The sequence below is a fragment of the Scyliorhinus canicula genome, chromosome 1 (genome assembly GCF_902713615.1).
Source record: "Scyliorhinus canicula chromosome 1, sScyCan1.1, whole genome shotgun sequence".
Lineage (NCBI taxonomy): Eukaryota > Metazoa > Chordata > Chondrichthyes > Carcharhiniformes > Scyliorhinidae > Scyliorhinus > Scyliorhinus canicula.
The window spans coordinates 129,973,179-129,999,751 of record NC_052146.1 but is presented as its reverse complement, the minus strand read 5'-3'; the positions used below and the strand labels follow the sequence as shown (position 1 = coordinate 129,999,751).

General features: G+C 45.9%; 1 protein-coding gene across 3 annotated transcripts; it reads right to left on the bottom strand.

The window, feature by feature from the left end:
• Positions 1-202: 202 nt before the first annotated feature.
• On the bottom strand, positions 203-26,535 carry ncdn (neurochondrin). Of its 3 annotated transcripts, none has more exons than XM_038800011.1 (7): positions 26,442-26,535; positions 22,271-22,410; positions 17,823-18,830; positions 16,694-16,935; positions 15,630-15,854; positions 1,838-1,980; positions 203-1,082 (listed from the first exon to the last, which is right to left on the bottom strand). In XM_038800011.1, the coding sequence occupies exons 2-7, from the start codon at positions 22,394-22,396 to the stop codon at positions 646-648; spliced, it is 2,181 nt and encodes a 726-aa protein (XP_038655939.1). In that variant the 5' UTR covers positions 22,397-22,410; positions 26,442-26,535; the 3' UTR covers positions 203-645. The 3 variants fall into 3 exon arrangements, with proteins under 3 accessions (XP_038655939.1, XP_038655944.1, XP_038655930.1); XM_038800016.1 differs by lacking the exon at positions 26,442-26,535 and adding an exon at positions 26,316-26,436; XM_038800002.1 differs by lacking the exon at positions 26,442-26,535 and adding an exon at positions 24,117-24,150.
• Between the last annotated feature and the right edge of the window lie 38 nt (positions 26,536-26,573).

The window sequence follows — 26,573 nt, the reverse complement described above, 5'->3', positions numbered from 1 at the left end:
GATTAAGACACGTTATGCCACATTCTGGGACTTTGATGTGTTTTATGGACTCATTCTCATTAAGAACTGCATTGAAATTGTCCAAATTGATTTAGCCACCACAGCCATGGGGACATTTTCTTTTGAAATTGGGTTGGATTATTAATCCAATATATAGCTGCACAGTTAACTCACAAGTTAATTCCATGCTGAAAAATCAAAGGTGATTTTATCCTGTCTTTATTTCAGATTCACAATTCTGGTTAACAATTTGTTTTTTTTTCCTAGTATTATACTGATTACAATACATCTTCAAGAGGTGGGCAGGATCTTAATACATCTCTCAAACAGGACTTTTGTAACCAAGGGCAAAAGTGAGTGAGTGCCAGCGAGAGCGAGCAAGTGATTTCCTAGTTGCAAGAATATACAGGGATGCATTTGCTGAATCCCCCAAATAAATCAAGTTATCAAAATAACTGAGTGCTGCAACTTTAACCCACTAATATTAAATGCTTCAAAACATAAGTAAAATATTAACTGGTTAAAAAAATTCTACACCATTAAAACTTGTCACCTTCCAGAAGCAATATCAAGCTCCAGTCCTCTTAAGATCATTGTGCTGGTGGCTTTACTTGGCCATTTTAGGTGGAGGAGGTTGGCTAGTTACTAATTTTGACAGAGACATTGCTCCAAAGCTGACATTCCATAAAGGTTTGCTTTCTCCTCGCCATTATTCACCAATATAATGTCTTTACATGGTTTGCTGTTCTTTGCCAGTTCAGCTAAAACACACTGGAAGGCAGCAACAAGATCAAACTCCACAGTCACAGGTGAAGCCTTACTTAGCAAATCAAAAATGTCACTCAACCATTCTGATTCAATTACACTCTGTGGTAGCCACGGCAGTAAGGGTATACAACTACCGAAAGCCTGCATTCCCAAAAACCAAAGCTCGGAGATTTGTTCCCATGCTTCTTGGTATCTCTCGGTCACCACAATCTGCGTTCGGTCAACAACCTCTTCCAGCTGAGTTGTATGTGCTTTTGACAGAAAGTGAATTGTCCCTCGGAAAAAGCCCCTGGATACTGTGGTTCCTTGTAACACTGGAAAATAAAAACAGCATTATTTTCAATATATAACCTGAGACAAATGCAATCATTATAAATTGATGTTTAATGCCAAATCGGAGATCAACAACTTGTTGGTCTCCAAAATAGAGAATATGCATTTGTGTGCCTCAATGTCCTTTTCTCATTTCCAATCACTAGCTTTTGGAGCACTGCTCCTTCCTCGGGATTCACCTGAGGAAGGAGCAGTGCTCCGAAAGCTAGTGATTTGAAACAAACCTGTTGGACTTTAACCTGGTGTTCTAAGACTTCTTACTGTGCTCACCCCAACCCAACGTCGGCATCTCCACGTCATTTCCCAGTCACCATCTTACCTGAACTTTTCAAGTGTCGAATAAACCAGCCCAGACTCCAAACCCTCTCGCCTCATTTGATCCCTCTCCATGAAACCCAACTCCTTCAATGCTGCCTTTAGCGATGCCAATTTTTTCATCATTCTGCTCTCATCAGTCCCAGTGTATATCTGAAGACGGCTTTTCCTCCTGCCCTTGAACAAGGACCTCTGCTATCCCCAACACTATGCAAATTTATAACAACCTGTTTATTCTTTGCTCCAACATTGCATTTTTACAGATGCACAGCATTAATTGTTCTACAAGGTTCCCTCTAGAAACTACACAAAACTGTCTTATTTTTACATTGTATGCAGTGTTTTAAGATTGTTCAATGATGACTGGGGTAGGGGGTGCAAGGGCCGAGGGATGGGTGGGTTAACAATTCACTTTTTGTACCTGGTGTGCCAGCGAGTATCCGACTCATCATTAGCCCCAAAGTAGTGAAGTTCGCAGCAAGAATCAGGTGACGCTGGCTATAAAGCAATGACTGCAGGGATTCCATTAACAAACTAAGTAAAGATGAAAAACATTCTTCCTGCCTGCAGCAATAGATATAAAGGATAAGGGTAAGCAAAGTTTAAAACAGTGAAGAAAAAAAAAAAGACTTTAGAACACCCAACTTGTCTCTCCTCCCATCAGGTCACACCAAAAATTGTGAAATCCATTCAACAATTTAATTCTTTAAATTACCATTTAGTGTCCTGTAATTGAGAGAGAAATCAATAAATTGCCAGCCTGTAATCAGCAATACATTTTGAAAAATTGATGCCGAATATTAAATACTGGAAACAATTTTGAACATTTAGAGAATTGAAACATTGAGTAAATAGTTTAATAGTGAATTTCAGAACTTCCGGTTGCGGTGATGTGGAGCTAAGCCGCACGTTCGGTAGCTCCTGCTATTTTCGGTCTTTTGGGCTCTTTTAAGGGCCCAAAGTGGCGCTGGCTGTACTTTTCCCGGTGTGGGAACACATCCACTGCGCTTATCTGCCGGTGGATGGACTGGACCAGGAGCGGAGCGGTTAAAAAAATCGGCTTTGGAGCAGAGAAAGGTGCGAGGCAGGAGAAACAAGATGGCGGCGGGTGGGGAACCGGCAGCGTGGCAGCAGTGGGCGCAGGAGCTGCTTCAGAGAGCTGAAGGCTGAGATCCTGGAACCGTTTAAGGCCTTGCTAAAACAAGCTCATGGCAACTCAGACGGCTCAGGGTGCAGAGATCCGAGAGCTACGGCAAAAAGCCTCGGGGAGAGAGGACAAACTCCTAGGCCTGGCAGTGAAGGTGGAGTAGCACGAGGTGCTCCACAAGAAATGGCTAGCGAGGATGGAGGAGATGGAGAACTGCTCCCGTCGGAAGAACCTGCGGATCCTGGGCCTCCCGGAGGGGCTGGAAGGTTCGGACTTGTGGGCCTACGTGACCGTGATGCTGAACTCGTTAATGGGCGCGGGGTCGTTCCAGGGGCCCTTGGAGCTAGAGGGTGCCCATCAAGTGCTGTTGAGGAAGCCCAGGCTGAACGAGCCGCCTAGGGCGGTGCTGGTCCGTTTTCACCGCTTTGTTGACCGTGAGTGTGTGCTGAGATGGGCGAAGGAGAGGAGCAGCAAGTGGGAGAATGCACCGATCAGGATTTATCAGGATTGGAGCGCGGAGGTGGCGAAGAGAAGGGCTAGTGTTAATCGGACGATGGCAGTGCTTCACAAGAAGGGGAAAGTTTGGCCTGTTACAGCCGGCTCGCCTCTGGGTCACTTACAAAGATCGGCAGCTTTACTTCGATTCCCCGGAGGATGCCTGGGCCTTCGTCCAGTCAGAGAAGTTGGACTCAAACTGAGGACTGGGGACTGATGTACATAGTCCGGAGGCCTTGTCCTCCTGGGTATCCTTTCGTTTTTCTGGTTGTGTTTGTTAATGCCTCTTTGCTTTTTGGGGCTGTTATTTATTTATTTGGGTGCTTTTTTGTTTTTCACTGGAGGGGGGCTGGGGAGCTGTTCTTGGTCCCGTGCCCTTCTTTTTCCCGCGTGTTGGGTCGGGGGGACGGGGTCTGAGATGGAAGCGCGGGCTTTCTTCCCGCGTTGGAGGCGCAGTGGGCGGGACCGGCACTGGGTGGGGGGAGTGGTGGTTGTGTTACACGGGGGGGGGGGGGGGGGGGGGGGGGGGGGGGTCGTGGGAGCAGCCGGGGTCAGCAGGAGTCGGCTGACTTACGGAAGTACGATGGAAGGGATTACGCAGCTAGGGGGGCCCTAGCTTGGGGCCAGGGGGGGGGGGTACGGGGTTGCTGCTGGAGGGGCTGAAGGGGAACTGCTGGTGATTGGGGGGGGGGGGGGGGGGGGGTCTGCCACCATGGGGAACGGGCCTGGGGGGTTCTGCGGGCACGTGGTGAGCCGAGTGAGAGCTATGGCTGACCGGCGCAGAGGGAGGGGGAAGAACCCCCCAGATTCGGCTGGTCACATGGAACGTGAGGGGCTGAATGGACCTGTGAAGCGGTCCCAGGTCTTGGCGCATTTGAAGGGGTTGGGAGAGGACGTGGCTATGCTCCAGGAGACGCACCTTAAGTTGGCGGATCAGGTGAGGCTGAGAAGAGGCTGGGTTGGACAGGTGTTTCACTCGGGGCTAGATGCGAAGAATTGAGGGGTGGCGATTTTAGTTGGCAAGAGCTTGTCGTTTGTGGCGTCACGTGTGGTGGCAGACAGCTGTGGCAGATACGTAATGGTGAGTGGTAGGCTTCAAGGGAAGCGGGTGGTTCTGGTTAATGTGTACGCCCCCAACTGGGATGATGTGGGTTTCATGCGGCGAATGTTGAGCTGGATTCCGGACCTGGAGACCGGGGGGGGGGGCCTTGATCTTGGGAGGGGATTTTAATTCTGTGTTGGACCCAGCTCTGGATCGTTCGAGGTCTAAGACGGGCAAGAGGCCGGCACGGCCTCAGTGCTGAGGGGGTTCATGGATCAGATGGGAGGGGTAGACCCTTGGAGATTTTTGAGGCCGGGAGGTAGGGAGTTTTCCTTTTTCTCCCATGTCCACAAGGCTTATTCCCGGATTGATTTTTTTGTCCTCAGCAGGGCGCTAATCCAGAGAGTGGTGGGGGCGGAGTATTCGGCGATAGTCATATCTGACAACGCTCCGCATTCGGTGGACCTGGAGCTGGGAGAGGGGAAGGATCAGCGCCCGCTGTGGAGGTTAGATGTGGGGCTTCTGTCAGAGGAGGAAGTATGTGGGCGGGTCCGTAGATGCATAGGAGGGGTATTTGGAAGCTAATGACAATGGGGAGGTGCAAGTTACGGGTTAGGTGGATTGGCCATGCTAAATTGCCCGTAGTGTCCTAATAAAAGTAAGGTTAAGGGGGGGTTGTTGGGTTACGGGTATAGGGTGGATACGTGGGTTTGAGTAGGGTGATCATGGCTCGGCACAACATTGAGGGCCGAAGGGCCTGTTCTGTGCTGTACTGTTCTATGTTCTAAGTTGGGGTGGTCCGGGAAGTGCTGAAGGCGGTGGTCAGAGGGGAGCTGATATCTATTCGTGCGCACAGGGAGGGGGAGAGGGTTGAAAGGGAGAGGTTGGTGGAAGAACTGGTAAGGGTGGACAGGAGGTATGTGGATGTCCCGGAAGAGGGGCTTTTGAGGACGCGTCGCAGTCTCCAAGCGGCGTTCGATATACTGACCACCTGGAAGGCGGATGCGCAGTGGAGGAGGGCGCAGGAAACGGTATACGAGTACGGAGAGAAGGCAAGTTGGATGCTGGCCCACCAGCTCCGGAAGCGGGAGGCAGCGAGAGAGATAGGGGGTCACAGATGCAGGAGGGAACCTGGTGCGGAGTGGTAGGGACATTAATGGGGTGTTCAGCTCCTTTTACGAGGAGCTGTACCGGTCGGTGCCCCCTAGGGAGGTGGACTGCTTTCTGGATAAGCTGGAGTTCCCAATAGTGGAGGAGGAGCGGGTGGAGGGTCTGGGGGCCCCAATCGAGTTGGAGGAGCTGATGGAGGCGCTGGGGAGCATGCAGACAGGGAAAGCACCGGGACTTGACGGGTTCCCGGTGGAGTTTTATAAGAAGTTCCCAGACCTGCTGGGCCCGTTGTTAGTGAGGACCCTGAATGGGGCGAGGGATTGGGGGGGGGGGGGGCTTTGCCCCCGACGATGTCTAGAGCAATAACCTCACTGATCCCGAAGCGGGATAAGGACCCCCTCCAGTGTGGGTCTTACAGGCCGATCTCGCTCCTCAACGTGGACGCAAAGCTGTTGGCTAAGATACTGTCCAGGTGGGTGGAAGATGTGGTCCCGCTGGTTATCCATGAGGACCAAACGGGGTTTGTGAAGGGGAGGCAGCTGAATGTTAATGTGTGGCGGCTTCTTAATGTCATGATGATGTTGTCGGCGAATGGGGAGGCGGAAATAGTAGCATCGATGGAAGCAAAGAAAGCTTTCTATAGGGTGGAGTGGAGCTACCTGTGGGAAGTGTTGAGGAGATTTGGGTTTGGTGAGGGATCCATTAGCTGGGTGAGGCTGCTGTATCGTGCCCCAGTAGCGAGCGTGGTGACGAATGGGAGGAGGACGGAGGACTTTCGGCTGTCCCGGGGGACGAGGCAGGGGTGCCCCTGCTCTTCGCGTTAGCGATTGAACCCCTGGCCATGGCGCTGAGGGATTCAAAGAACTGGAGGGGGATTGTGCGGGGGGGGGGGGGGGGGGGGCATGCGGATGATTTACTGTTGTACATTGCGGATCCGGCGGGGGGATGCCGGAGGTGTTGAGGATACTTGGGGAGTTTGGGGACTTTTCGGGCTATAAGCTCAACGTGGGGAAGTGAGCTGTTTGTGCTGCACTTGGGGGACCAGAAGAGGGAGATAGGGGAGCTCCCGTTGAAGAGGGCGGAGAGGAGCTTTAGATATCTTTGTGTCCAGATAGCTAGGAGCTGGGGGGCCCTGCATAGGCTAAACTTTTCGAGGCTGGTGGAACAGATGGAGGAGGAGTTTAGGAGGTGGGATGCGCTGCCACTCTCTTTGGCGGGCAGGGTCCAGTCGGTTTAGATGACGGTGCTCCTGAGGTTTTTGTTTCTCTTCCAGTGTCTCCCCATCTTGATTCCGAAGGCTTTTTTTTTTAGGAGGGTTAATAAGAGTATTCTGGGGTTCATGTGGGTGCGGAAGACCCCGAGGGTGAGGAGGGTATTCCTGGAGCGAGGCAGGGAGGTAGGTGGTTTGGCGTTGCCCAACCTGCGTGGGTACTACTGGGCTGCGAATGTGGCAATGATTCGTAGGTGGGTGATGGAGGGGGAGGGGGCCGCATGGAAGAGGTTCGAAGTGGCGTCCTGTGTGGGCACGGGTTTGGAGGCATTGGTGACGGCCCCGCTACCACCGGCAAGGTATTCTAAGAGTCCAGTAGTGGTGGCTTCCCTTAAAATTTGGGGGCAGTGGAGGCGGCATAGTGGGGGGAAGTGAAGGCCTCAGTTTGGACCTCGATACGGGGCAACCACCAGTTTGCACCAGGGAGAATAGATGGTGGGTTTTTGAGTTGGCATAGGGCAGGCATCAGGGGGATGGGGGACCTTTTTCTCGACGGGACGTTTGCGACCTTAGAGGAGTTGGAGGGGAAGTGGGGTCTCCCCCTGGGAATACTTTCAGGTATATGCAGATTAGGGCGTTTGTTAAGCGACAGGTGGCGGTGTTTCCGCTATTGCCGTCAAGGGGGGTGCAGGATAGGGTGCTTTCGGGGACATGGGTCGGTGAGGGTAGGATCTCGGCAATTTATCAGGTGATGCAGGAGGCCTCGGTGGAGGAGCTGAAAGCGAAGTGGGAGGAGGAGCTAGGGGAGGAGATCGACGAGGGGACGGACGCCCTGGGGATGGTGAATTCGTCCTCTTCTTGCGCACGGCTCAGCTTAATTCAGCTGAAGGTGCTGCATAGGGCGCACATGACTGGGGCCAGGCTGAGCCGGTTCTTTGGTGGTGAGGCCAGGTGTGGGAGGTGTTCGGGAGGCCCGGCGAATCGCATCCACATGTTTTGGGCGTGTCCGGTGTTGGAGGGGTTCTGGAAGGGGGTGGCGGAGACCTTGTCCAAGGTGGTCGGTTCCCGGGTGGAACCGGGCTGGGGCTCGCTATCTTTGGGGTAGAATCGGAGCCGGGAGTGCAGGAGGAGGGAGAGGCCGGTATCCTGGCCTTTGCGTCTCTAGTAGCCCGGCGTAGGATTCTTTTACAGTGGAGGGTGTATAAACTAAATATGGTTCGTATTTGGGCGGGGCTTTATTGACTGGGTCAGGTTGTTGTATCACGCTCCTGTTGTGAGCGTATGGACGAATAGGACAACATCGGACTATTTTAGGCTGCATCGGGGGACGAGACAGGGATGCCCCCTTTCCCCACTGTTGTTCGTGTTAACCATAGAGCCGCTGGCAATGTGCTGAGAGCTCCAAGGGGCTGGTACGGTGGGGGGGGGGGGGGGGGGGGGGGGGGGGGGCGCGACGACGACCTGCTCCTGTATGTATTGGACCCAATAGAGGGGATGGAAGAAATTATGAGGATTCTGAGGGAATTCGGCCGGTTTTCGGGCTATAAACTAAATATGGGGAAAAGTGAGATGTTTGCGGTCCATGCAAGGGGGCAGGAGAGGCGACTGGGGGAACTGTCTTTTAGAGTGGTCGGGGGAAGCTTTCGGTACTAGGCATCCAGGTGGCACAGGAGTGGGAACGGCTGCACAAGCTAAATCTGGCCCGACTAGTAGACCAAATGAAGGACGATTTTCGAAGATGGGACACGCTCCCGTTGTCACTAGCTGGGAGGGTGCGGACAGTGAAAATGACGATCCTCCCGAGATTCCTGTTTGTGTTTCAGTGTTCTCCCATTTTCATTCTGCGGTCCTTTTTTAAACGGGTTAGTAAGGTAATCACTGGCTTTGTCTGGGCGGGTAAGACCCCGCGATTAAAAAAAAATGGGATGCTTGAGCGGAGCCGGGGGGAGGGCAGGATGGCGCTGCCGAACTTCAGTAATTACTATTTGGCGGTGAACATAGCCATGATCGCAAAGTGGGTGGTGGGGGGGGGGGGGGGGGGGGGGGGGGGGGGAGGGTCGGTATGGGAGTGTGTGGAGGCGGCTTCATGCAAGGGCACCAGCTTGGGGCATTGATAACAGCGTCTCTGCCGTTCCCACCGGCACGGTACTCCACCAGCCCGTGGTGGTGGCAGCCCTGAGAGCAATGGAGGAGGCACGTGGGAGCGGAGGGAGCATCGGTCTGGTCTCCAATCTGTAATAATCACCGGTTTGCCCCGGGAAGGATGGACGGGGGGTTTCGGAGATAGCAGAGAGCAGTGGTCGAGAGGATGGGGGATATGTTTATAGAGGGGAACTTTTCTAGCCTGAGGGAGCTGGAGGAGAAATTTGGATTGGCGAGGGGAAACAAATTTAGGTACCTGCAGGTGCGGGACTTCCTACGCAGGCATGTTTCAACGTTCCCGTGCCTTCCAAGGGGGCTACAGGACAGGGTAGTTTCTAGAGTGTGGGTGGGAGAAGGGAGGGTCTCTGACATTTACAAGGAACTGATGGGGTCAGAGGAGACACAGACTGAGGAGCTGAAGCACAAGTGGGAAGAGGAGTTGGGAGGAGAGATAGAGGATGGTCTCTGGGCGGACGTGTTGAGTAGAGTCAACGTGTCCACAACATGTGCCAGGCTCAGCCTGATACAATTCAAGGTCGTTCACCAGGCTCACATGACAGTGGCCCGGATGAGCAGGTTCTTTGGGGTAGAAGATAGGTGTGCGGGAGGGCCAGCAAACCATGTCAACATGTTCTGGACATGCCCAAAGCAGAGGGGATTCTGGCTGGGGTTTGCAGATGTTATGTCCACAGTGCTAAGAACAAGGATGGCACCGAGTTCAGAGGTGGCGATTTTCAGAGTGTCGGAAGATCCGGGAATCCAGGAGGAGAAAGAGGCAGACGTTCTAGACGTTCTGGCCTTTGCTTCACTGGTAGCCTGGAGACAGACATTATTAGCTTGGAGGGAATTAAAGCTCCCGAAGTCGAAGACCTGGCTACCTGACATGGCTAGCTTTCTCTGTTTGGAAAAAAATCAAGTTCGCCTTGAGAGGGTCAATGTTAGGGTTCGCCCGGAGGTGGCAGCCGTTCGTCGACTTCTTTGCAGAAAATTAACCGTCAGCAGAAAGCCGGGGGGGGGGGAGCTTAATTTAGAGTAGGGGGTTAGTTAAGGTGGGACCTGTAAGGGAGGAAGACAGCTTTTGCACTATGTTTATAAATTCATGTACATTGTTTATTTTGTTGTTGTAAAACCATAAATACCTCAATAAAATGTTTATTAAAAAAAGAATGGTAACAGTGAAACAGACCTCGCCAGCCCTGGAATATTTATAATTCATGTTTGTACTATCAATAACCAGTATCACAGGCAGGGCATTCATGGTTGGAGTAATTAAAACAAAATGTCACTATACTAACAAGTCTGTCTCTTGCATTGTCTTAGCATTAAACTCAAAGAGGTTGATTTTCTGGCTTGTTTCTGCCCCAACACTGGACAGGGAAAACATACCCAAAGTACATGTGCCTGCCCAACCCTATGAGCATTGCTGTTGCCCATCCTGGAACTTGGTCCAGAGCCTGTGCCTTTTGCCAGATGAAATGGAAAAAAATTAAATGTAGCTACAGCAATGGGCCTGGGTGTGAGGTTTTCCAGCTGCTCAAGGAGCTTAATAAGCACAATTCAATCAGCTCTAGCACCAAACTTAAAAACAACCAATTTGCAGCAGCTTATTTTTGTAAATAACTGCAACTGCAATTACTCCCAAATAACATTTCATATAAAATTAAAAACTTCTCTCTCCTATCTTCCCACTCTGGCAAACATAACATTTTAAACTAGTCATAAATATTGTGGCTTGTATCAAATTAAAAGGAAACCTATTTTGGTGGTCCAGTGGACATTTCAACCAGGCAGACCCAAGTTCCTGCCATGGGCTTTCTGACATGGAAATCTACCCATTTCTACTGAATCTACACTATATTCATAGAATCATTCCAAACAGGTCATACAGCCCACTGTGTTTGTGCAAGCTCTCCCAAGGAGCCATTCATGTACTGCCACTCTCCCGTGCTCACCCCACATTCCTCCTTTTCAGATATTTAGAAAAATAGAAGGCACAGAAGGAGGCCATTCTATCCATCATGTCTGCGCCAACCAAAAAAAAGGACCCCAGCCTAAATCCATTTTCCACACTTGGTTCTTAGCCTTGGAGGTTACGGGAGTTCAGGTGCATATCCAGACGCCTATTAAATGAGTTGTGGGTTTCTGCCTCTACTCCCCTTTCAGGCTGAGGATTTCAGATTCCTATCATCCTCTAGGTGAAAAAAGATATTTCCTTATCTCCCCTCTAATCCTGCTACCAATCAATTTAAATCTATGCCCCTTGGTCAGTAACCTCTATACTTAAGGATACAAGTCCTTCCCATCCACTCTAACAAGGCCCCTCACAATCCTGTATATACTTCAATCAAATCTCCCTTCAGACTCCACTGTTCCAAGGGCAGCACAGTTGCTTCACAGCTCATGGGTTGATTCCAGCTTGGGCAATGTCTGTGCCGTCTGCAGGCTCTCCCCCTATCTGCGTGGGTTTCCTCTGGTGCTTTGGTTTCCTCCCAAAGTCCAAAGATGTGCAGGTTAGGTGGATTGGCCATGATAAATTGCCCTTAGGTGTCCAAAAAGGTTAGGTGGGGTTACTGGGTTACAGGGATAGGGTGGAAGCGTGGGCTTAAGTATAGAGCTCTTTCCAAGAGCCGGTGCACTCAATAGGCCAAATGGCCTCATTCTGCACTGTAATTTCTATGTCTATGAAAGCAACCCCAGCCTAACCAACCTTTGCACACAGCTGCAATTTTCCAGTATTGGCCACATCCATCCACATCTCTCTGTACTCTCTATTGCAATTACATTCTAATGAAATGGGCAGAACAGCATGCCAGCCCTCAAGTTGTGGCCTAAGTAATACTTCATAATCCAGCATAACCTCCTTGTTCTTATATTCTATGCTTAGGTTAATAATTGAAAGTATTCCATCTGCCATCTTAACTACCTATCAACCTGTCCTGCGACCTTTATGGATCTGCGGACATGCACTCCAAGGTCCCTCACTTCCTCGACACCTCTGTAAACTGCAATTTACAATGTATTCTGTGGCCTTGTTTGACCTCCTCAAATGCATATATTTATAAGTCCAAATCGTAAATATATACCACAGGAGCAAAGGACCTGGAACTGAGCCCTGCAGAATCCCACTGGAAAGAACCTTCCAATCGCAAAAACACCCGCCACTCAGCCAATTTTGTATCCAGCTCGTTAAGATCTTCCTGGACCCTATGGCTTTAAAAAAAAACCAGTCTGCCATGTGGAATCTTGTCAAAAGCCTTGCTATCACAACCATTTCAACTGCTCTACCCTCATTAATCCTTTTTCTTGCCTCCTCAAAAAATTAAATAGAGTTAGTCAGACACAATCATCACTTAACAAATTCACGCTGACTGACGTCAATTACTCTGTGCCTTTCTAAGTGACAGTTTATCCGTCGCTCAGAATAGATCACAATCATTTGACCACTATCAAGGTTAGACTGACGGACCCGTAATTATTTGCTCTATCCCTCACTCCATTTTTAAACAAAGGTACAATGTTAGCAGTATTCCGATCCTCCGGCACCACACCTACATTCAGTGAGGATTGGAAAATAGTGCTCAGCGCTTCGTCAATTTCCTCCTGGCTTATTTTAGCAACTTGGGGTACATTTCATCTGGCCCTGATGATTTATCAGCTTTCAAGGATGTTAATCCCCTCAATACTTCCTCTCTCTTGATGTTCATCACATTCAATATTTCACACTCCTCCTAAACTATAATGTCAGCATCATCCTCCTCTTTTGTGAAGACAGACGCAAAGTATTCATTGAGAACCATACCCACGTCTCTCGCCCCTACACACATTAACTTTTTGGTCTTTTATGTGCCGTACTCTTTCCATAGTTATCCCGTGGCTCTATATCATAGAATCCCTACAGTGCAGAAGGAGGCCATTCGGCCCATCGAGCCTGCACTGACCCTCTCTGTACCTAGTCCCACTTTCCACCCCACGCAACCTTTTGGACACCATGGGGAAGTTTAGCATGGCCAATCCACATAAACTGCACACCTTTGGACTGTGGGAGGAAACCGGAGCATCCGGAGGAAACCCATGCAGACATGGGGAGAAAGTGTAAATTCCAGACAGTCACCCAAGATTGGAATTGAACCCGGGTCTCTGGTGCTGAGGCAGCAGTGCTAACCACTGTGCCGCCGTGCATATTAAGATCGACATGAAGATTAATAATTTAGATAACCATAGTTTTGTCAGTTGTTTCTAGGTCGGTGGCAGCTGGCAATGATTTTGTTTTTCCCATTTACCGCTCCTTGAGACCCATCTTTTGCATTTTCCGTAACATCTTCATTCCTTTTTACATTTAATCTCCTCCGTCTCCCATGCGATCAGACTTTCCCTTTTACTTTCCCACTCTGGTTCCCATTACCTTCTTTGAACTCTGTACGACCTATAAACCTATTGTTCCGACCACCTGAGGGTAAAATAACTCCACTATCCTCCCACTCCAGGTCTGACCATCACAGCAGCCTCAACGCACCTGACTTGGTGCAGGGACAAATTCGTTGAATCGCGGAAGAGGCCCCTAATGAGATTCAAGACTCTCTAAATGTCTCAGGAGAGTCAACGGAATCTCACAAGACGTCGCAATCTGCATCTGTCCCTCATGTGATCCATATCTGCATATATGGCTCATTTAAATATATGTTCACCGGATTCACCCGGTCATTGTGTAGACCAGTGCACTGTTTAGTACTGGTCCACACAAACATGGACCAGCCATAACGGCACCTGGGGGGGTGGGGGAAATTGTTGCCCTGGACATTGGAGACCCACGGGTGGTCAGGGACAGGGTAGGGAACATCCTGGCTCTCTCTGGCACCCAGGCTGGCAGGGCAAGGTGCCTGGGTTCAGGCAGGGAGGGGCGCCCTTGCCAGGTTTTGGGGGGGGGGGGGGGCGTGAATTGTTGAAACATCTTTGGGTTTTCCTTAATTTCACTTGCCAATATTCTTTGCTTTCCTAATTGCCTTTTCAATTTCACCTCCGCCCTTCCGAATTCCTCTTAGCTTTCTAAGTATTGAGTTCTCAGTGTCTGTACGAAAGCTTTCCTTTTCTGATGATCTTGTCCTGTATGTTCCTTGATATCAACGGGCTCTAGATTTGACTAACCCACCCTTTTCCTTTGTGGCAACATGCTTACCTGAACCGCCTGAATCGCCCCTTTGAACTCCTCCCACGGTTCTAACATTGATTTTTCACCAAGAGGGTCATGAGGCTCTGAAACTCACTGCCTGAAAGGGTAATAGGGCTGGGACACAACGCATTTAAAAAGGTGTCTGCGCATGCATCTTAAGTGCTGTAATGTGCAGGGCTACGGACCAAATGCTGGTTAAGTGGGACTAGGCTGGTTGGCTCATTTTTCAGCGGGTGCAGACATGATGGACCAAATAGCTTCCCTGTGTGCTGAAAACATTCTATGATTTACCTTCAAGTAGCTATTTCCACTCCACTATTGCTAAACCACTCCTCACTTCAGTAAAATTGTCCATACCCCAATCTAGAATTTGAACTCCTGTTCTATCTTTGCCCGTTTCCATAATTATGTTAAAACTAACTGAACCTGCCCAGCTTCATTTCCTAAAATAAAGTCCAGAACTGCATCTCTCTTCTTGGATATATATGCTGACCAAAAAATTCTCCTGTATAGACCTCAAGAATTCTGTTCATTCCAATCCTTTCACACTAAAATTATCCCAGTTAATATTGGGGTAGTTAAAATACCCTATTACTGCCCTATTGTTTCTTCACTTCTCAGATTTGCCTACATATTTGCTCTTCCATTTCACGCTGTTTTTGGGGTTTACGGTACACTCCCAGTAACGAGACTGACATTTCGTTGTTCCTTAGCTCCATCCATATGGCCTCATTTGATATTGCTTCTAACGTACAATCCTTCCTCACAGATGTAATTGTTTATTTGACCAAAAGTGTCATCACCCCCTCTATCTCGGCTGAAAATTTGTAAGCAGGAACTTTAAGCTGCCATTCCAGTCTCGCTTTAAGCCATTCTTCTGCAATAGCTATAATATGGTACTGCTAAGTTGCTACCTATGGCCTGAGCTCATCTGCCTTTTTGCAATATTCCTTGCATTGAAGTCTTGAGTACTACCAAACTGTTTTTCCCATATAGATTCTATTCACTAACCTTCTGCCTTCCTTTTCCATTTCTGATTTTGTCCCATCTGAATTCACCCTCAGGTTCCCACAGCCCTACCAAATTAGTTCTGGCTGCAGAAAGTGCAATTAAAATGTCGTAAAAGCCATGCTTATGTTCACAATGAGGGGCCTAATGGACTGCATTCTCTGTCCCGCCACGCCACATTTCTGTTTCACCCCGCCGGCGGGATGCTCCATTACGCTGGCTGGTCAATGGGGTTTCCCATTGTGGGGCAGCCCCACACCGTTGGGAAACCCTCAGGCTGCCGACAAAACAGAGCATCCCGTCGGCGGAGAATGCAGCACATTGTGTTTAAACAACAAGTAGGTCATGGGATATGAGTGGAATGGGGATGATGTAATTAATGGGAGGAGCCAGGGTTATAGCAGGCAGAGTTTGAGTTTTGGCTGTGAGCTGAACAGCAGCTTCTGCAAAAGGCGGTCAGAGATTCAGCACTAAACTGACAGGATCTCTCTCTCTCTCTTCAAGTAGTCTCTCAAAAGATCTCTCCGTCCAAAGATTGGCAAGTAATCATATAGTTTCCAACCCTACTTAAAAAGAGGTTTTTGACCGGTGATGGGTTTTGCTTGATTGGAGATAAACAAGGTATCAGTTAGAAGCTAAAGTATTTCATTTTATTGTTAAGCATTGTTTAAACTGGTAACTGTAAGCTATATTTCTCTGCTGTTATAGTATCTTAAAACTGTATTAATAATAAAGTTTGTTTTGGTACACAATATCTCTATTTGTGCATGGAATCACTTCTGGTGCACAGTATTCTTTTCCTTACAGTTTTACAAATTAAAAAAATATTGGGGTTCCTGTTTGGTATCCTAGCAAATGTTGGGGTCTTGTCTGGGATTGTAATACTGAATACCTGATCAATGCAGGCTCTGTCACCACAAGGTTTAGAAAAATTCCACAGGCTGTTCGAAGACTCATCTCTGCATCATCTGGCAAAATCAGTGAATTTTGGGAAGAACTGAAGACTTCCCACTGTTGTGTAAAATAACGAAGAAGCAAAACATGAAACCCGTGCGAAATTAAGATCCTCCGAGGGATGTCCTCAGCTGAAAGGTGACAAAATCCTGGTAACAAGAACCTATAAGTAGAGACATACCATTAGCAAAACATTGCAAGTGCACCCAAGTGATAAGACGCAACTTTCTACCTATAATCCTCAACATAATTTTAGCCACAACTATCTTAAAAGTTGCTAAATGAGTGAGTGATCTCTACTGTTTAAAGGATACATTTATACTACTCTGTTTCATCACTTGGTTTCAAACCAGGTTAATCTGCCAGCTAAAGATCTCACATGAACATGATACAAAATATACACAGAATCAATGCCCAAAGCCAAAACGATCATTCCTGAGATTGGATTCCAAATTTAGCAATGACTAGGAGATCACACATTCAAAACTTCAGCTCTGCCAGAAAGTCTGAAGAAATGAAGTTCGGAATAGAAAACACCGAGGAGGTATGTTCACTGATTCAACATGATAATTTAACAATTTTGTCTGCGAGATCGGTTTAGCAAAGTGCAACTGTAATTATCCTTTGCAGCAAAGATTCACACATTCCTCCTCCCCCCACTCCCCCATTCCCTAAGTCTTACAACACCAGATTAAAGTCCAACAGGTTTGTTTCGAATCACTAGCCTTCAGAGCGCAGCTCCTTCCATCAGGTGAGACTCAAACTTGGACTTTAACCTGGTGTTGTAAGACTTCTTACTTTGCCCATCCCAGTCCAACACCGGCATCGCCACTCCATTCCCCAAGTAATTTGAGAGTTTATTTGGCCACTGAACAATAGGAACAGAACACCAACCTAAGTCAAGCTATGGCCCATCAGGTTGAGAGGTCAAGGTAAAAATGCACAATATTAGTGATCAATAAATAGATTGTACTTAATGCTGCATCATATTTTCATTCTTACCTCAAGGCGTCTTTAGGCCAGGTTGTTGCCTCGGAGCTGTCAGCCAGCGATAAACCTTTCACTTGATTGTCTAGGTCATCGGATTTTATTGGACATTCAAACAGCATCTGAGCATAACGAATCAGAAAAGGCAGTACATCACAGATTTCCTGTCTGAGTGCATAAGTCTCTTCAGCCATCCACGCACCCAGGATTCGGACTGAGGCAAATAGGAATGGGCTCCACAGCTGTTCCTCTGTAACCTGCAGTTTAGGAAGGAGTAAAGAAATGTAAACTGAGACAACTAAAACAGCTAAATTTTCTTTTTAAACTATGTAAAATAATTTCACATCGAAAAGACCAGTGGGAATACGCAAATTGTCACTGCACTCACTGCAAGAGATTGTGAAACAAGGCTTCCCACACCATAAGACTGCAAGAAGCAAGTGTGGTCTGCACCACTAGGGCTGAATTGTTGAAATGGTGCCTAGTGTTTCTCAGAAAAAGTATAGACTAATGCAGGATGAAATACCACTAATTTTGGACCCTCAAGAATTTATAAAATACAATAGTGCAGCTGGGAAGCAACTCCCTCACCCCACCCCAAACTGGCCGAGATGACGAATTTACTATCTGTTGTGAAAACAACTGCAGTGTGTGACAGCTTGTATATTATCTCTTAGAACTTCAAATAACAGCAGTTAGAATTTTCATGATAGAGAATTTTCATGATACAAAATATACTTTCTGCACTCTTTCAAGTCCACACCCACTCATGACCATAACAAAAAATATTAAACAAGTGGGAAATGCATTAATTGGATTGCTGTAGTGAAATGGTTAAGGACCTGCACTGCACAAATCAAATATACAGAGACCTTCGAACTATATGTTATTCTTACATAAATATGATTATATTCACCCAACCCACCATCCCAGCCTTCCCATTTATGAACAATATTGAAGGAGCCAGATAATGGAACCTGCAGCATTATAGTGAATGTCTGAATGGGGGGGGGGGGGGGGGGGGGGGGGGGGGGGGGGAAAGAAGAATTCAAAACGAAAGCAAAATAATCAGTACATTTTGACACAAAAGTGTGGTTATAATACAAATATGCAGTGCATTAATAATCACATTTCCACACTTCACCTGCTTAAAATAGCCAATGACTGCTCCAAAAGCCTCCACCATTATCTGTACTAATTGTTTACTTTCAGCTTCCGTGAGACAGACTTTATCCCCAAGCACACAAACCATCATCCCAAATTCAATGATACTGTAACATGCTGTGATGACATCTGGTTTAGAATTAGCTGCATCCAGGTCTGGGTCCTCCAAACAAATCCGAACTTCCACACAGGCTAAATTCACCATCAGTGCCAGGAATTTACTCCTTGTTTCAGTATTTTCTGCCAGGATCCAGTCTGAACCATAAACAGTCAATAATAAGCCAGCAAGTTTCAGAGCTGGGTCCCGTTGTGAGATACTCAGTTTACTGCTGAGTATGCTGAAAAGACCAGTGTGAAAGTTTTTCAAGCATGCAGTGAGAGATGGGTCCTCAGTTAGGATAGGTACAGCAGGCAGAAAATGCTGCAATACATTGCACAGCTTAAATTTCCGGTTATCTTCTTCTGTAGCAAACTGTTCACTGAGCTTGATCAGTACCTTCAAAAGTTCGAGCTTACAAGTTTTCCAACACTTGTTTTCCATTGCGATCAGGAGACTGACAAGAAGACACAATGCCTGCTCATGGGCTTGACTTTGGTTTAGATAAGCCTGACATAATGCAGACACTGTTCCTTGAGTTACTAGATGTCTCTGACCCTGAGGATGGGCAGAAATTGCATGGAGACATTGGTAACAGTCATCAATCATCGATGTGAAGGTGGCAACATCTGCTCCAGTGTCCATTTCTGAACTAATAATTTCATTAAAAATAGGTATTTTGTTGAGGATTTGTGGGTGAGTAACCAATTCTGGATTTGTGGAAAAACATGCAAGAAGAGTCATGCCGAGAGCTCGGAAAATTTGGCTGGGGCAACCGTGTGGTGACTCTTTGGTAACAAGCAGTCGGTTTGGGAAAGAGAATCCAATTGCATCAAATATCCGTCGACGGGTTCCAGCATCAATTTCACCAGCCTTCACCACCTTGGTCACCTAAAATAAACACATTGTATTCAATGCATGTCAAATATTTGGGAAGTTGTTGCACAAAATGGTCAGGAAGAGTCTTTCAATTGTCTAATTAGTTCAGTGGTAGTGATTTTTATTTCCAGATTTTTTTTCAAATGGAATACAAATTCCAAGTTTATTTATTTATTCTTTCATGGGATGCAGGCATCACTGGCAAGGTTAATATTTGCTTTCCAACCCCAATTGCCTTTGAATTGAGTGGCTTTGTCAGCCAATTCACAGGGCAGTTAAGATTCAAACACATTGCTGTGGGTCTGAAGAAACATGTGGGCCAGACCAGGGAAGGGCAGATTTCCTTCCTTAATAATAATAATAATTATTATCTTTATAAGTGTCACAAGTAGGTTTACATTAACACTGCAATGAAGTTATTGTGAAAATTCCCTAGTCAGAATTCAGGAGGAGAATTCAGAATGTCCAAATCACCAAACCCAAGCACGTTTTTCGGGACTTGTGTGTGGAAACTGGAGCACCTGGAGGAAACCCACGCAGACAAGGGGAGAACGTGTAGACTCCGCACAGATAGTGACCCAAGCCAGGAATCGAACCCAGGTACATTACACGATGAAACAACAGTGCTAACCACTGTTCTACCGTGCTGTCCAAAGGACACTAGCGAACGGGTCACCATTGTTGATACTAACTTTATATTCCAGATTTCTTAATTCAATTTCAACTCCACAGCTGCCACGGTAGGGTTCAAATCCATGTCCCCAGAGCCTGGACCACTGATCCAGTGATATTATTGCTCCACTACTGTTTGCTCACAAGAAATAGAAGCAGTTGTAGGTCAATCAGCCCAGCTCTGCTATTTGATAAGAACATGGATGATCTGATTGTGGCCTCAACTCCATCTCCCTGCTTATCCACTATAATTCTCGATTCCTTTGCCAATCAAAAATCTTTCTAACTTGGCATCAAATAGACTCAATGACCTAGCCTCCACTGCCTGCTGGGAACGTTAATCACAAAGATTAGCGACCCTCAGAAAAAAATAAAAATCATCCTCATCTCCATCTTAAACTGGGGACTTTAAAAAAAACTGTGCTCCCTCGTTCTGGATTCCCCCATGACAGGAAACATCCTCTCAGCATCTACTCCATCAAGCCCCACATGTTTCAAATCCAATCTAAACTCCAATGAATGTAATAGGCCCAACCTGCTCAGTACTCCAAATGGGATCTGCTCAACCCTCTGTATAAATGCAGAGTAACTCTCCCCATTTTGGCCCTCGTGAAAGAAAGATCATTCCATTAATCTCTTAATTACTTCCATACCTATGCATTAATCTTTAATTGTTTGTGCACAAGACTACCACAATTCCGTTCGATATTCCATAGTTCCTGGTTAAGAAAATATTTAAATTTGGTCTAACTTTGGACCCAAAGTGGATATCCTCACAGCTATGGATTTGCTTAGAACTTAAGCTGTCCATGTCCCTTTGCAGCTTCTTGCTCGCATGGACACAATTTACTGTGCTTTTTAAATAGTGTCATCTGCAAACTTGGATTCTCTATTTGTTTATTCACGTTGCTGATTTTTATGCTACAAAATGGAGGCTCCAATTAGAATTAATTCCATACACTCTGTTTCCTACTAATTCTGGTTGCTTTTATTTTTGTCTATGATCTCTTGCGGGTGAAGTGATACATAAATGCAAGTCTCTTACTTGTTATACAAATTCATCCACTTCAAAATTAAATTACTTTTATTCATTTGTGTGCTCAATGTTGTTGAAGAACTGGGCAGCACGGTCGCACAGTGGGTTAGCCCTGTTGCCTCACAGTGCCAAGGTCCCAGGTTCGATCCCGGCTCTGGGTCACTGACTGCGTGGAGTTTGCACATTCTCCCAGTGTTGCGAGGGTTTCGCCCCCACAACCCAAAGATGTGCAAGGTAGGTGGATTGCCCACACTAAATTGCCCCTTAATTGGAAAAAAAATGAACTGGGCACTCTAAATTTTAAAAACAACGTAGTTGAAGAACTCAATCCCTTTTCTATTTTGCAACCATCTGCTTAACTCAAATCTCATAGCACGGCATGGTGGCGCAGTGGTTAGCACTGCTGCATCATGATGCAGAGGACCCAGATTCTATCCCAGCCCGGGTCACTGTCATAGAACACAGAACATACAGCGCAGAAGGAGGCCATTTGGCCCATCGAGTCTGCACCGACCCACTTATGCCCTCACTTCCACCCTATCCCCGTAACCCAATAACCCCTCCTAACTTTTTTGGTCACTAAGGGCAATTCATCATGGCCAATCCACCTAACCTGCACGTCTTTGGACTGTGGGAGGAAACCGGAGCACCCAGAGGAAACCCACGCAGACACAGGGAGAACATGCAAACTCCGCACAGACAGTGACCCAGCGGGGAATTGAACCTGGGACCCTGGCGCTGTGAAGCCACAGTGCTATCCACTTGTGCTACCATGCTGCCCGAGTGTAAGTGTGGAGTTTGCACATTCTCCATGTCTGCATGGGTCTCAGCCCCATAACCCAAAGATGTGCATAGTTGGTAAATTGCCCATTAATTGGAAAAAGTTTTTAAAAATCAAATCTCAGAAGCATTTTACAGTGCAATTTTCTTTCTCACACAGCTATTTACATGGCTTCGCCAAATAAATCTACAAGATAAGCACAAGCCCTTGTTTTTTATTGAAGCACTTCTTCGTGTAGGGAGTAATGGAAATCTAGAACTCTCTCCCCTAAAAGCTATTGTGGTTAAGTCAGTTGAAAATTTCAAAACAGAATCACTGAATTGTTATGGTACAGGAGGCAGCAATTTGTTCCATTGGTCTGCGCTGACTCTCATGGCTTAGTGAAAACAGAGACGGAGAGATTTTTGTTCGACAAGTGTATTGAGGATTATTGGACCAATGCAGGTAGATAGAGTTATGACTCGGATCAGCTGAATGTCCTGCTCCTTTTTCTATGTTCCTACTTAGTACTGGGGATCAACATCAAGTACAAAATACTCATTATATATGTATAACTGCGCAAGATGACGATTTTCTGCTTTAATCATGATGGTTTAAGTTGACTCAAGAGCATACTAAACTCACTACATCAGTCAGTAATGTTCATTTAAAATGAAAACTTTTTTATTTAAAAAAAGCCATATTCCAATTGTAGTTATTCGCCGGAGGTTAGGGTTAGCAGAGATTATTTCCACTAAACTTTATTCAAATAGGTTGAAAATAATGAAAATTAACTGCTGAATGAAGTGGCAATTTGCAGCGGGTAAAATAGATGCTGTAATTAAATACATTGAAAGATACTTATTTTAATATGTTGGGAAACTTGGGGGTAAAATTGTCATTGGATGTTTACAGCTAGTTTGAACAGGACCCCCCCCCCCGCCAGCATATCTGTATTAGACTGGAGTACTAAAACATTCTTACCAGTAAAAGAGCTGCAAACTGCTCGCTATCATTTTTTGCATCTTGTAGAACCTGAAGACATTGCTCGAGTGCCTTGTTCCTTGCCCCATCTTCAGTCCCATATGGATTTTCTGAATTTGATGCCATTAGAGCAATCCTAACTGCAATAAAATATTGAACAAACTCTGAGCAGTGATTTCAATAAAATGGTGAATTTCCACAGAACAAATCCAGGCTTTGCTAATGAAAATAAAGCTTGACAAAGACACTTAAATATTTGGGTAAGCACACAGATGACAGAATTTCGCCCAATATCAATCCTTTGGTAAAAGTCAAATACTGTGGATTCTTTTGTATCTGGGTAAGACAATAACTGATACATTTTCATTCCAAACACCAATAGTCTTTTCTCTGCCCAGGGCATATGTGCTTCAGGAGATGAGTAATCTATAAATGTCTCAATTCATATACAGGTGCATATTATTCTATTATTTTGTTAGCAGACACAAAACGTATTAGTTTGACTGGAGAACCAATCTTCAAAAATAAATTGATTAAAGGCAAACAAACATTTAAAGATGGTCCAAGGGTGGTATGGTGGCGCAGTGGTTAGCACTGCTGCTTCACAGCACCGAGGACCCGGGGTCAATCCTGGCCCACTGTCTGTGTGGACTTTGCACATTCTCCCTGTGTTGAAGTGGGTCTTACCCCACAACCCAAAGATGTGCAGAGTAGGTGGATTGGCCACACAAAATTGTCCCTTAATTGGAATTTTTTTTTGGATACTTTAAGTTTATTTTAAGAAATGGTCCAAAGAATGTTCCACTACATAAGCATAAACATCTTTGAATGGGAACAAAAACTTATACAAACTAAAATAAGGAAGTAGACACCGAACTGATCAATTAGTAAAGTATTCCAAGAATGTCATAAAGAGGAAAGAAATTGATCTCCCTATGAGGAATTTTGTGCAATTGCAACAATTCTTCAAGTATTGCCAGAGGTTGGAAAATGTGTGATTTTTCAGGACTTTATGCTCATTAAAGCATGAGATGCTACTGATCTCCAGTAGCAAACCAGTTCCTAGCCACCAATTCTATCCTTGACCCTGGCAATTCTCTGAAGCTGAACCAGTCCAGTCACAATCTCCGTGTCATATTTGACACCAAGATAAGACAACCATGCATCGTTTCCATCATCAAGACTGGCTCTTCCACCACTATAACGGTTTCTGTTTGAATCTGCCCTTGCCTATGCGCATCTGTAGTTAAAATCTTTATTCACCCAACTTGATTGTTTCAATGTTTCCCGGGCGAGTGTTCCATCTTCCCCCTTACATAAATTTGAGCTGATCCAAATCTCGACTGTTCATATTCTAATTCAAACCAAATCCTATTTATCCATCAAGACCACACACTGCGACCTACATTGGTTCCCGTCCCACAATACCTCTATTTTAAAATGCACATCCTTGTTTTCAAATCCATTCATGGATTCATCCTCCCCTCCCAATCCCAATCTCTGTAATCTCCAACCCTGCAGGATCGCTACATTCCTTCACTTCTGGTCTCCTGTGCATCACAGATGTTTATTACACCACAGCTGCCTATGCCCAAACTCTCTCCTTTAAAACAACCTACTTGCCCAAACCTTTGGTCATCTGTCAGAATTGCATTTAATATGGCATAGTGTGAATTTTTGTTTTCTAACACCCCTGTGAAGTATCTTGGGATGTTTTACAATGTAAAACGTGCTAGGATAAATACAAGTTAATCTTGCTGTTTGAGAATGGAATGTTTTCCATTTTAGTACCCAGGTCAGATGGAGAGTAAAGCTTTTACTACTCCAATTTCGGAATAAAACCCACCTGTTGTAACATTTCCCATGTTAGTCATAACCAATCCTCAAGTGTTGCATTTGAAGCAAAATTGATCCACTGCCACGGCTCCTTAGAAAACAGATTAGACTGCCAAAAATCAAAAACTGCCTCAAGAACCTTTACACCAGTAGACCAGTGCCTCTAGATTTTGGCTGGACATTTAACCTACTAGATTAATTGTCTTTGGACGTTTTAATGGAAGATAATAAAATGAAGTTGTTGTTTCCAACATAAATAACTTATCCTTGCAAAAGCTGATAAGCACAATGCGATCAATAATCTAACTTTATACAAAATATTCTGTAATCAATGTAGAAATTGTTATATTTTATATCTGTTGCAGAATTGTTTTTAAAAGCCTGGGTTAAGGTTTCCATTTGTTGCAGTAATAGCTGTAATTAGGAAGTCTTAAAAGGTGGTCATGGTTGATTCTATCCATTCACATGTTTACATAGAAGGATAATGGAAAATTGTTGTGATTGCTGGAGATTCCCTGGAAAGTAGTTAATTTATTAGTTGTATTTTGTCCTAGCTAAGCAGGGCATGTGGCATCCTAGTGAGATACAGATTATGTGATTAATGGGGGGTGGGGTTGGCCAGGTCTAGTTTGTTGTTTTGCCATAGGATCAGATCTGACAAGACTAGGATTTTAGTTTGAAAAGCAGTTTTGCCAAAGTGACATTTGAACTACATTAGGTTGCTTAATTGGAGTTCGTAGCAGGTTTATTCTTTCAGAATTATTTAACTGATAATTGAAAAGTTATTTTCTTTGATGTTAATGCAGTTAATGGTGTTTAAATTAAAGCTTGTTTTAACATACAAGATACCTATTGGTCAGAGTCTTAACTACTGGGGCGAAGTGTCCTTTCCTTAGTTTTACAAATTAAAAATTGTTTGCCATTCTTGTCCAGTATCCACACAAATGTTGGGGTCCTAACAATTCAAATACTATCACTTGGTGAAAATACATGTTGTAACAAAGTAGCTTTTTCACAAGACTGGCAGAAGTGAAACTAAAGATCTCCCAAGCAGGAGGCAAAGAGTTAGAAATTTCAAAGCAATTTATTTATCGCTAAAGTACATTCCAGGTCTTCCAAAATATTCACAAGATAAACGGTGACTTCTATCTCCAAGATCCCATATTGCTGAGTCTCTTTGATCACCTAAGTTGAAAGATATCCGACACTATTGATACAAGCTCAATTACAGCTAACTTCAATGTTACAACTAGAGGATTTGACAGAATAGATCAAAAGAGGGAGACAAATAAGTATATTTAATGTTTATATCAAATATTACATCAACAGATCAGTATAAACAGTTTTGATGAGATATATAGACTGAGAATGTGACATATTTTGGAATGGTTTGCAAATTCATTTTTCGCAGTGTTAAAAGTTGTGAACAGCTGTCCCTGTCTCCCCCCCCCCCCCGGGAAAGCAGCATGCTTCCACTATTAGAAAACTTATGGTAAAATCCATGGGTGCAAGCAATATCCTAGTAAATTGGCTGTGGGCTTAGGCAGAGGGTAGAAAGCCATTCAAGAACAAGTGCAGGGTGGGTGGCGAAGGCACCCCAAATGTTTAAATGAAAGAACCACTTGCTTTTTTTATACACTACCTCAAAATATTTCAAATACCATTGGTGACTCTGATGGATAACGCTCATTGTTGTCCAGGAACATGTAGCAACTGCAAGGTCCCACAAACATCAATGAAATGAAGGGGCAACTAATTTAATTATGACAATAATGATGTGGCAGCACAGTGGTGCCTTGGGTGACTGTGTGGAATTTGTACGTTATCGCCACATGGGTTTCCTCCGGGTGCTCCAGGTCCCTCCCAGAGTGCAAATGTGTGCAGGTTAGGTGGATTGGCCATGCTAAATTGTCCCTTAGGGTCCAAAAGGTTAGGTGGAGTTACAGGGACAGGGTGGAGGCTTGGGCCTAAGGTCGGTGCAAACTCAGTGGCTGAATAGCCTCCTTCTGCATTGTAGGGATTCTACGATTCTTTCTACGATGTCGGACAGGGAGGATCCTATGCAGTTCAAACTGCGGCAGAGAAGCTTTAGTTTCCACGCCAACCACTTAAAATCGCTCTGGTTTAAGCACCGCTGCAACAAAGCGGCACCACTATCACACTGGATGGCGTGCCAGTTAAATTAGGCTGGAGCCTCACAGCGGCGCACCTGAAGCGAAAGCGGCACAGTTAGTCGAGAGGCCTCGGAAGCGTCTCGGTTGATGGAGACACTTGGACGTCCGTCCGCGACAAGACAAAACAAAACGGACAAGCCAGTCCGCGAGCACCAACTCACCTCACGCCTCACCAGCATCCGGGCAAACAATGAACTCTCAACCCCACCAGCATCAACCAATCACCGTCTCCTGCATGCATGCGGCACCGCGGACCAATAGGAGGGCGACTCATCCCCCAAGCAACTGTCGCT

Excerpts from the sequence above, each read along its gene's own strand:
- ncdn (XM_038800002.1), bottom strand. The coding sequence starts at position 24,144 with ATGACTAACATGGGAAATGTTACAACAG. Across the intron at positions 22,411-24,116 it reads CATGGGAAATGTTACAACAG|TTAGGATTGCTCTAATGGCA; the intron begins GTGGGTTTTATT and ends ATTTTATTGCAG. Across the intron at positions 16,936-17,822 it reads TCATTGGCTATTTTAAGCAG|GTTACAGAGGAACAGCTGTG; the intron begins GTGAAGTGTGGA and ends CCTAAACTGCAG.